This window comes from Ammospiza caudacuta, chromosome 2 (genome assembly GCF_027887145.1).
Source record: "Ammospiza caudacuta isolate bAmmCau1 chromosome 2, bAmmCau1.pri, whole genome shotgun sequence".
Classification (NCBI taxonomy): domain Eukaryota; kingdom Metazoa; phylum Chordata; class Aves; order Passeriformes; family Passerellidae; genus Ammospiza; species Ammospiza caudacuta.
In genome coordinates this window covers 96,277,404-96,288,852 of record NC_080594.1, presented here as the reverse complement: position 1 = coordinate 96,288,852, position 11,449 = coordinate 96,277,404, and the positions used below count along the sequence as shown (strand labels likewise).

At 50.5% G+C, this 11,449-nt stretch overlaps 1 protein-coding gene across 2 annotated transcripts; it reads left to right on the top strand.

The window, feature by feature from the left end:
- The first annotated feature begins 3,627 nt into the window (after positions 1-3,627).
- Positions 3,628-10,046, top strand: ING1 (inhibitor of growth family member 1). 2 transcript variants are annotated; one of them, XM_058825003.1, is made up of 4 exons: positions 3,628-3,680; positions 4,112-4,312; positions 8,440-9,139; positions 9,462-10,046. In XM_058825003.1, the coding sequence occupies exons 2-4, from the start codon at positions 4,171-4,173 to the stop codon at positions 9,505-9,507; spliced, it is 888 nt and encodes a 295-aa protein (XP_058680986.1). In that variant the 5' UTR covers positions 3,628-3,680; positions 4,112-4,170; the 3' UTR covers positions 9,508-10,046. The 2 variants fall into 2 exon arrangements, with proteins under 2 accessions (XP_058680986.1, XP_058680987.1); XM_058825004.1 differs by lacking the exon at positions 3,628-3,680 and adding an exon at positions 8,231-8,300 and having other exon boundaries at positions 4,277-4,312; positions 8,440-10,046.
- Positions 10,047-11,449: the final 1,403 nt, after the last annotated feature.

The following is an 11,449-nucleotide window of genomic DNA, read 5'->3' as shown; positions in this document are numbered from 1 at the left end:
AGAGGGATTAAGCTATTAAATGGTGCGGAAACAGCAATTCATTAGCAGGAATAAACCCATCTGATTCATCTGTACTATAAAGTATAGTGACAAATGATCAGAAGACACTATCTTTTCTAATAAACAGAAACACAGCTGTAATGATTACACAGTACTTCATACAGCAGTATTCAGCTAAGGCAGAGAAGGAGAGAGGAGGCAGCCAGAATTCCTTGTACCAGCTTTGCAGTACGTGCATTTGTGGAACGTTTGGAAGTTTGGGATTTTATGTTTATCATATCAAGTATTCTGAACTTTGTGCTGATTAGCTGGGATAACCATGACTGGAACAACTATAAAAAAATTATATTATATCAAGTATATTTTGTATATACACACATGGTATGTGTATGACACAGTAGTTGTGCAAGTTGTTGATCTGGTACTAAGTTCCCTTGATTCTAATTGCTGTGAGTTTAGATCTGTAGTAAGGCAACAGCTTCAAGAAACTTCTGTAAACCTCAGATTTGGTTCTAAATAGGAAAAATTTCTCATAAACAGAGCAAAGGGGCTTGGGAGCCAAAGGAGGAGAGATACATACTTTTATCCTCTAGACAAATATAAGAAATAGGAAGAAAATTAAGCCCAGGAGTCTCTTCCTTCTTTGATACATGACATTCACTTCTACTTGCAAATCCTTCTCCATGGTAAGAAATGGGCCCCTAATATGAAAAGAACATCTGAAACTCTACTCAAAATCTCCCATCTCTCACCTAATGTAGTTCAGAGGCAAGAGGCCAAAGTAAGAAAAAAACAGAGAAGAAGGAAAAGCAGCAACGGGCAGTGGGCATCAGCTCCATACCTTCTAACACTTCCCCCTCTAGAGAGGTACTCATACACCTGATTTCATCCTTCCCTCCCCCTCACCCAGCTTCCTAAAACAATGGCTGACCTGCTGCTGGGCTTAGAGGGGGGTGCAGAGAATTGAGATTTCTGGGTACAGGTATATATTTGATTACAGCACTATAAAAAGCACTGAGCATCATATTTAAGAGCTGTAAAAGAGGACCTTCAAAGAGGACACCAAATGCATTCTCAGGGGAGTTCAGTCCCTTCCTGTCCAAGGACTTGTGCAAAGTCCCATGATGGTTTTTCTCTGTCAGTCTTCTAGTAACATACAAGAAATTAACAGAGGAGGATCTAGTAGACAGCACTTTTAAGAGCCTGATGACACCAATCTCTTTCAACTCAGCACATCCAAACTATCAATACTTTTGTTGAAAGATAGTATTGCTGCAACTTAGCAGGCTACCATTACACCTCAGCATTTCCCTTCCTATTTTTTTGTCTATTAAGAGGAGGGACAAAAGTTCCTGTTTAGCAAATTAAAAGGTACTTTTACAAAATAATTTTTTATTCATACATGTAATTACTTGTGTGTGTCTAGAATGATGATTACCTTTTTTGCAAGAATGACTCTTTTTAGGACTCATCTGTATTCTTTTCAGATGTCTTGCCTCTACTGAGTCATAATTATTGGCCTGGATTCTTACACTACGCAGGGGACTGTTAACTACCTTTAATCGCTGACAGTGGCTCACCTTCTTGAAGGCAAGAAGGCTTTAACTACCAGATAGGTGCCAACAGTCTAGAATTGGAATAGAAAACCTATTCCCAGGCTAGTGCAGCCATTAGACAACTCCCTCTCTATGCCACGCAAACCAAAGCACACAGGTCCAGAAACACTGGCTTGGAGCAATGCCTACGTGCCATAGTGCTTCTAAGTTAAAAACCTGAGACCTTGTGTATGTGGCTTTTATTTACTTCAGCAACTCATTTTTTTACAGCAGCTCCTGGAAACAGAAATTGAGAGGAAGAAAATAACGGGAGAACTTACAGGGATCTTCAGAAAACAAGGAAGCTCCCTCTGACATCTGCCCGTAACAGCGGGTCGGTATCAGTTCACAAAGTTTGGTCTGTGGTACCGTCTCCACTCCTCAGAAAGCATTTGGGTGCATGTCTCCCACTGGGGGGTGGGAGGGAGGATACTGGAGGTATTGCTAAACAGGTGCCTGTTCTTCCCTGCGAGCCCCAGCTCTGGGTTCACACACCAAGCTGCGGGCAGCAGCAGAGCCATTGCACAGGGCTCGGACTGGGCTGAGGTGCCCGGGCAGGCCGCCGCTCCCGCAGCGAGCAAATCGCCGGGGCCTCACCGAGCAGCGACTGCACCAGCGAGTCCGGGCGCTCACAAGCGATGACTCAGTCTCCCCTAAATTAGGGGATTGCCGGTGACGTCTGCTAAAACAACAAGAGGCATAAAGCGCACGTTGTTTTGCTTCAGCAGAGCTGGGGTAGATCTTTCCAGCCCCGCCTTCCCCGCTCCTCGTTCCCCGATCCCGGCAGAGCCGGGTGCCTGAAGCCTCCGGGACATGGCAGCGACTCCAGGACGCAAAGGCAACGCTGACCGACAGCGCGACTCCTCCGCTGGACCGCCGGGACACTGGCGGGGAACACAGGGCTATACTCGAGCTCCCCTTCTGCTCCTCCCCTTCTGCCGACAGTAAGCCCTCTCCACCAGCAACCATGCGGGGTGGGAGCGTTCCGCCGCCGGCCTCTTGTACAACGCAGCCCCGGCGGCGTCCCCCGGTGACGCTTCCCTCGCCACTGCACGGGACAAGGCAGCCACAGCAAGCTCGTTCGCTGGCTGGCTCGGGCACCCTCCCTCCTTCCCTTTTCCTCCCCTCCCGCCTTTCAGCTAGCCTTGCCTCGCGCATGCGCAACCGCCCGGAGACCACTGGGAAACGTAGTCGCGCTGCGTCCCTAACGGCTCCATTTTCTCCCCGTCGCCAGAGGAATCGCGCGTGCGCAGGCCCGCCCCCTCCCCTCGGGCGTTACCGCCCCCTCTGCCGCGGCGCGCGGTATCCCGGGCAGCGGTGTCACAGCGGGGATTGGCCGAGGGGGCCGCGGGGCGGGACGCAAGGGGCGCGCTGATTGGCTGGGGCGGCTGTCAGGCGCCGCGGGGTGATGGATGCGGGTGCCCGCTGAGGAGGGAGGGACGGAACGCTCCCCGGTTCCCCTCGGCGTCCGGCGCCGCGCCGGGCACAGCCCTGCCCGCAGCGCCGGGTGGAGTCGCATGGTTCTCAGTGTTCCCCTCTCCTAGGAAGGGCTTCGGAGCCGCTCCATCCCGGGGCGAGCTGGCAGGAGGCGAGACTCCTCCAAAGTCTCGGTACCCTAGCGCAAAATCATTCACTTGCCCCCGCGATCCCCCCCAGCCTCCCCGCGGGCCGCTCGCCTCGCAGCCTCCGCACAACTTCACCGGAGCCTCCGCCTTCCCCGGGGCTTCCTTCACCCCACGCCCACGCCGGCCCTGCGCCGCCCGCCCCCTGGCTCGGCCCGCATCCCCGCCGCCTTCCCTCCCTCCCCAAACGTGAGTAAGGGAGGCGGGCCGATGGATATGCGGAGGTTCCGGGCGGGGGAAGGGATTGAGTGTGTGCGGTGAGTGTGTGAGAGAGAGAGAGTGTGTGTGTGTGTGTGTGTGTGTACACAGCGCTGGGAGAGAGCGCATGCGCCTTGGCTGGCGGGGCCGAATGTTTCCCAAGTGTTTGAAACTGGTATTTGGGTTTTCCACGTTGGATCTAGCGCGGCGTATGGGAGCGAGGAGGCTGCGTTGATATCGCCGGGGAGCGGCGGCGGCGGCGGTGGTGAGGAGGAGAGCGGGGAAGGGGGGAGCAGAGGAGAAGCAGAGCGGCGCTGGCGCAGGCAGAGGGGCTGCCGCTGCCTCTGACAGACACTTTGCAGAGCACATTTTGTTTCCAGATTGTTTCGGAGGAGCTGGTTTAAGCCCCCCTCCTTTCTCCTCCTCCTCTCCCCCTCCCCTCCCCACACACACACACACACGCACACACACAAATCCCTCTGATTGTTCTTACCACCTCCTTCGTGAATTACCCACAACGACAGCCATTCAATCAGCTGCTGCTGGCTGTAGGGGACTAGCGGAGGGTGTGTGTGTGTCTCTCCCTCTTTTTCACACAAGAGGAGTCAGATGTAGCTTCCCTCGGTTTTTTGGGGGGGAGCTACCGAGAGAGGTGGGCAGGGAGTGAGACCTTCATCGGGGTTACCGTCTTTGAAGGGAGCAGCACTTGCTCTCACACGGAGAGGTGTGGGGAAGGATTTTTGTTTCTTTGCCGGATGAAAATGTTGAGTCCTGCAAACGGAGACCAGCTTCACCTAGTGAACTATGTGGAGGATTATCTGGACTCCATCGAGTCTATGCCCTTCGATCTGCAGAGAAATGTCTCCTTGATGAGGGAAATTGACGCCAAATATCAAGGTAAGTGTTTTCTATATATCTGTGTGTCCGTGTGTGTGGTTTGGGGCTCAGGGGGGAAGGGTGTCTTTCCCTTTCTTTTCTTTAGAGCTGAGCCTCGGCTCCGTTTGCCCCTCTGCACCCCACAGGGATGGTAGCTTTATTTTTGAGAGGTAAAAGGAGGAAGAAAGCCGGGAGGAAAGATCCGAGGAGAGAGAGGGACTGATCTGCAGCGTTAGCTCTTGTCATGGGGCGGAACAAAAGGTCTCCGGCTTTTCTTATTTAGCAAGGACTCTGTTTTTCTGTGTAAATTGCTGGCCAAGAAGGCGGGGGCAGGGAAGTGGGGTGTGCGGTGCACAAAGGGGGGCCGTCCCTGGCCGTGGGGCTGAGGTGGAAGGGTTTGGGGGTACGGAAGAAAGTGCTGGGTGGATAGAGGGGGAAGAGATTACAGCACAACATTTAGGAATGTACAGTATTCATTATGGCTGTAGTAGGGGAGAGAGGCAGCTAGTGAAGGAGGGAGGGAAGGAGGGAGGGAGAAGAGGAGAGGGGGGTTAGGCGAGAGTGGGGGGCAGGGTGTGCTTTCTTCGCTCCCTTCTCGGTGGGTTTCGTTTCACCCGGTGAAACAGCCCCGCTCCGTTGGGCGGGGGGGCCGAGGGGGCAGGACCGGCGTGTGCGGTGTGAGTCGGGGGGGACGGCACACACGGTCGCGCTTACGGCCGGGCTGAAGCGCCCCCCTCCCTCCCCGCGCTCGGGGCACGCCGTCCCCGTCCCCACGGGCGGAGGGAAGGAAGGGGAGGCCGGTTTGCGGGACTCGGGGCAGCTTTGTCACTTGGTAGCTGGCGTCCGCTCGGAAGCAGGGGGAGGGGGGAGGGCGCTTTATTCTGTGCCGCAGGTAGCGGTGACAGCCGGGGTGCCGGGAGGGGGGGACCCCCTCTCCTTGCCCGCGCCCCCATGCATGTGGCCTTAGGGGCGGCGGGCAGCGAGCCCTGCCTGCCGTTGCCTCAGCCGCTCCTAGGGCAGCTCACCATGGGAGCCCGTCAGCTCCCGGGGGAAGGGTCCGGGGGAAACTTCTTCAGGAGCCCGCGGGGGCTTTCGGGGGTAAGAAGGGAAGAAAAGGACAAGGCGGGCATCGCGCCCCACGAAGCCACGTCCAGCGGGCACCTCCGCGCTGTGCTAGGAAGGGGCGTCCGCGCTCTTTTTATAGACAGACCTCGTTAGCATATCGCGGTTCGCCACGCCCGTCGGGGGTGCTGATAGGGCGGGGGCGTCCCCACGGGCCGGCCGTGCCCCGCCTCCCCGCGCGGATTGGCTCCGGGGCCGGGCCGACCCGTCTCGCGGCCCCGCCTCGTCGTGACGTTTCGAGAAGCAACTTTTCCGTGGGGCTGATTTGAATATCTCGGCCGGCCTCGGCCGGCGCGCTCTGATTGGCCGGGTTCGCAGCAAGGGGGCGGGGCAGCCTTGGCCGTCCGGAGAGTGACTGACGTGTCCGGGTGGGGGGGGCGCTTCTGCTCCAGCCGCACCTCGCTCGTGACTGGCCGGAGGGGGCGGGCGCCAGCTCGCTCCCGCCCGCCGTGATTGGCCGCTGCTCCCTGTCAATCACTCGTTTGTTGCCCCGGGAGAGTCCGTTCGGCCCCGCTCGGGACGGCGGGGGCGGAGCCGCCCCGCCCCCCCCGCGTCGCCGGGACCGCCGCGGGTTCCGCGGGGTCGTCCCGGTTTCCTGCTCGAGAACAATGGCGGCTCCGTCACCTCTGGGTCGGCCCCGGGCGCCGCAGAGGGGCGGGGAGGAGGCCGGGCTCTCGCCCGTGTCCCGCTCGCCGTCGTTCCGCGGCGTTTGAGCCCCCGTGAGGCCGCGGAGCTGCGCTGGGAGTGAAGCTCCGGCGGCACGGCTTCCCTCCGCCGGAGTGGTGTCTGTGATGCCGGGAGCGCGCGTTCGCCAGTGCCTCAGAGCGCAGCGCTCCGCTCCCGCTGCTGCAGCACGGCGCGGCAGCGCGGGTTCCTGGGATCGCCGTGAGCCGAGGTTCCCGCGGCGGCGGCTGCAGGCAGCCCGAGCCGCAGCACGGCCCCGGTGGCTCCCTCAGCACCGAGCGAGCGGCTGCAGGCAGCCCGAGCCGCAGCACGGCCCCGGTGGCTCCCTCAGCACCGAGCGAGCGGCTGCAGGCAGCCCGAGCCGCAGCACGGCCCCGGTGGCTCCCTCAGCACCGAGCGAGCGGCTGCAGGCAGCCCGAGCCGCAGCACGGCCCCGGTGGCTCCCTCAGCACCGAGCGAGCGGCGCTGCGCTCCCGGCGCCCGGGCTGAGCGCCCGCGGCTTTGCGCAGCTCCCGCTCCGTGTCGCACATGCCAAACACACCCGGGCCGGGATCCCAGCCCGCAGCCGGGCGGGAATGGCAGCGGGCAGTGCTGGAACCGAAGTTTTCCCGACGCCGAACTTCCGTCGGTAATGGTTTTGTGCTGTTCAGACAGACCGTTCTTCGTAGGACATGCCCACCCACCAGATTGAGATGGGTTAAACTGATGACATCAGTCAAGTGCCAAAACTTAAAGCATAAAACTTCTGTATTTCAGCCACTGAAAAACATTAACTCTGCTTTTTCAGCCTTCTTGAACGTAGAATCCGCTGTGTGTTTGAAGGATCTTTTGGTGGCATCTTGGGCATACCATTTTTGGTATTTTTTTATTGTTGTTTTGTTTTGGGCTTTTTTTTGTAGGTTAAAAAAAACCCACCGGTTGCTTAAAACGATGAATAACATATAGGAATGCTGATTTGTCAGATAGGTTATATTGCAGAACCAGCTGACAGGTCGTGCTTAACCGATGTGTGAAGCACAAGCTGCAGCTCTAAAATCTGAATAAAGCTTGTGTAATATTTCCATGTCTTCACTGGAAATTGTGTATGTTTAAAAACTCTGCCAAGGAAAGTCAAAACCTAAACCACAGGATAACTCTTGGTTTGCATATGTGTCACATGTTCCTATGAATAAATAAATAATAAAAAAATGTAAGTTTATAAAAGTTTTGATAATGCCATTGGCATATATGAGAGATCCTAGTTTCTGTTAGATGAATTGAAGTCAGATTTTATATAAATATATTTAATATATTTTGCTTCTCTAAGACAGTCTGTTCTAACCTGTGAGAAAGGGAAAATTCAGAGAAGAAAGGAGATGCAGGAAAAACATTCAATGTGTTTTTGAGGACTTAATATGGAGTGCTGAGTGTCGTGTATGCTGTAGTTTATTTGGGTATCATAATGAAACTCAAAAACATCTTACAAAGACGTTTCCATGGCCATTCTTGAAACTTTAGATACTTTGTGCATTGTTGTTTTTTATAAACTTAGAACAATCCTTGAGGTGCAATTCAGGATGTAACATATTTTAAAGCAGAAGCTCTAGCTCCCTGTTGTTGCCTATCATCTTTAATGTTATCTTTTAACTTCCTGCTCTGCAGTAAGTATTTAATGAAGATAATATTTTTGTGTTTTAAAGAATAGCAACATGTATTTTACAGAAAGTGTAGGTGGGAAATAATCTAAACCTCCTGGATATTGTAATCCTAGTTTTGCAGTCCAGGGATTTACACAGCCTCATATTTTCAGCAGAAATAGCTCAACAGTATTGGATGAAATAGCTTTGGGTCTAGGCCATGTATTTGGTGTTTCTGTATCTCCTGTCAAGTAACCCAGCAGTGTGCTTCTAGGGTGGTTTGTGCTTTCTTTCTGTCCCACTCTCTTTCTCCTGCTCTGTCATTCACTGAAAATGTTAATGTTGTTGTACAGAAAATGTCCAATGATTTCCCCTCTAATTTTGCAGTTAACCTTGGAGCTTTTGACGGTATGTGTATTGGTTTAGTTAATTCTTTTTAATCACTGAAAAGTTTAAAGGGAAGCATTATCAACATACATAAAAATATATTTAGTCACTTTTTTTTCTCCTAAATCAGCCTTTGCATTCCATTCCTGTGGGACCACCTAGAACAAAAGCAGTCCAGTGGAGTCATGAGCTGCTGTCAGGTACAAGCTTCAGGGCATCTGTCTTTGATCAGAGCTGCGTGTTACAAGAAGTTGTTGCTGTATGGAAGGAAAACCAGGAGGTTTTGTTTTGCCATTTTCCCCGTCAAAAATATTTATAGTTTTTATTTCTTCTTTGCAGAGATTCTGAAGGACCTGGATGATTACTATGAAAAATTTAAGCGGGAGACAGATGCTGTGCAGAAGAGAAGAATGTTACACTGCATACAGAGAGCCTTGATTCGGAGTCAGGAACTGGGGGACGAGAAGATCCAAATTGTCAGTCAGATGGTGGAGCTGGTTGAGAACAGAACAAGGCAAGTGGACAGCCACGTGGAGCTGTTTGAGACTTGCCAAGAGACTAATGACACCACTGGAAACAGCGGGAAAGGCAGCCAGGATAAGTCGAAGAATGAGACAATCGCACAGGCTGAAAAGCCCAACAACAAGAGATCGAGGAGGCAGCGGAATAATGAGAATCGAGAAAATGCCTCAAATAATCATGATCACGATGACATCACCTCAGGAACACCAAAGGAGAAGAAAGCAAAAACATCCAAGAAGAAGAAACGATCCAAGGCTAAAGCAGAGCGGGAAGCTTCTCCTCCTGACCTTCCTATTGACCCTAATGAGCCAACATACTGCTTGTGCAACCAGGTCTCCTATGGAGAAATGATAGGATGTGATAATGATGAGTGCCCCATTGAATGGTTTCACTTTTCTTGTGTGGGACTCAACCATAAACCAAAGGGCAAATGGTACTGCCCCAAATGTAGAGGAGAAAACGAGAAAACTATGGACAAGGCGTTGGAGAAATCTAAAAAAGAAAGGGCATACAACAGGTAGTTTGTGGACTTTTCATAGTGAAGGAAAAAACCCACCAAACCAGTGTATTTATTGTCAGTGTCACCTTTGTTGAGGTGAAAGGATTGTAAAATGTATATTTTTAAAGGAGGTGTAAAACTGAACCATTCCTGTTACAGGGACGGCAATAAGAAATTTTGGGTTTCATTTGGTAAGCTGTAACAAGAATGTGGTCTGTGGACCAATGTATTCCAAAAGTAAAATTATAAGAATATTCGGGTGTTTCTTAAAAGATAAATTAATAATTTTCTTTATTTCTTTTCTTTTTTTTTTTCTTTTTATTTTCTTTTTTTTTTTTAGTGCTGGTAGCACTCTACCCATTAAAATTTTGACAAATATCTCTTGAAATGTAATTTTGTTTTCCTTAATGAAAAATGTTATTTACCTTTTGAGTAAAATTGATAAATAGTTTAACCACCTGGCTGTATCTGAATAAAGCTGCAATACATTGCAAAAGTAACTTCTTTTGGTGATAAGCAAGAACAAACAAAAAGAGGGTAAAATTTGGTTCCTGCTACAAAGTGTCAGTATAACAGTTCAATAACAAATGTTTAAATAGGCTTAGAGGATTATTTTTTAAAACAAAAAGTTAATGGTTAAATTTTAAACAACAAATATTTTATATGCTGGCCAGGTACCACAAAGGCCATTTTTAAATGATTGAATATGTTTTGTATTTAACCAGGAAGTGGTTTAGTAATGAGACATAACATAAATGAAGCTTTATACTGTCACAGATAGTGGTGTAGCAATCCTTAATTTGTTTAAGTTGTATAAATGTACATTTTAAGTGGAGTTGCACTTACTGTATTATACTTGGAAATGCAGCCAAATGCCATTGTGTAACCAATGTGCATTTCCTGCTGTATGTATGAAAATTGTACAGATGTGATATTAAGAAATAAATGAAATGACTTTGACAGTTTGCTTCTTTAGCAGTCTTGTTTAATGATCATTCATGTAGCTCAAAAAACCCAGAAATTCATCTTTGACCTCAGCAGCTGCAGCAAGCTGCTGCTGGAAGCCTGAACCTGTTGTAGTGGTAACCAAATTACAGTTCTGATAAAGGATCTTCATAGAATGTATGGCCAGCAAGGTCGTAGGAGAGCCAAAATAGCATTCAGCTTTCCATCCAAATCTTCTCATTTTGTGCTTGCAGTCACTCCCAGACCCAGACATTTATCTGAAAATCAATAGTACAGAGCTGGTCTTGTTCAGTTTTTTTAATGCTTTTTTCATTGTGGATATAAATTATTCCATGTTTGTTATTGGGATCTTTTGTGTTTCAGCATTTCCCAAGTATTCCTGCAGCTGTTCCAGGGCAGGCCTTTTTGTTCTTCATGGTCACCCCATACCAAAATGTACTTGCTGTGACCAGGTGCTGTGCCAGGTACCCAGTGCTCTGTCCCTTGGATGGACACTGAAGCTTGGTCAGGCTGTTTCCTTCACCATCATGGCTTTAGGGGCCAACATTACAGTGAGCAGATTTCGTCTCCATCACACTGCAGGCCTTCATCCAGTGAGAAGGGAGCAGGACCAGCAGTAGGAAGGCCATGGAAGTAAAAGTTGTGAAATCCAGAGGATCAGGTGAAAGACTCACATAAAAAGATGGGGGCCTGGGGTTGGTGGTTTTTTTTTTTTAGAACATTCTGTGTATAATGGTGGTGTTTTGTTTCCTGAACAGTGAAACCATACCACTGAAATGACCCTTGTATTCCAAAAGATCCTTCTGTAGGGAGTAAGGTTTTGATCTAGCCAAACACAAGACAGCTGAAGGGGTTCAGTGTTTTCTAAAAATGTACTGAGGGGCCCCAAAATGCACTGCATCACCTTGCATGGATATTCCCTGCCAGACAAACATGCTCACAGTGGCAAGTAGTCCTGTTTTACTTCTAAATAGGTGCACTACTTGTGCACATCTGCAGTTGTTTCCAATCCCTTCAGACGTCTGTGTCAGGTTCCACTGAGGCACCTGTGCCCAGGGCAAGTGCCTGCTCCAAATCAGTCTGCTGCTCCCGAGCTGGTTTAGGCTTGGTGTGTAATTTTTCTGCTCTCTACATTTCCTTCTCCTTTCATCTTTTCTCTAAAGCCTTCTGGTTTTCCGTTCTCCCTGCACACTTACTGGTCTTTCCCGCTCCTCTGTGCCTCCACCTGCTGTTGTTGTGGCTGATGCTGATGCTTCTGGTCTTTTCTGCCTCTGCTGTTCTGGCGTTCTCCCACCAGCCTATGCTGAGAACATCAATACTTAGCAGCAGGACTGTACTAGCAAAACCCCAGTGAAACTTTAT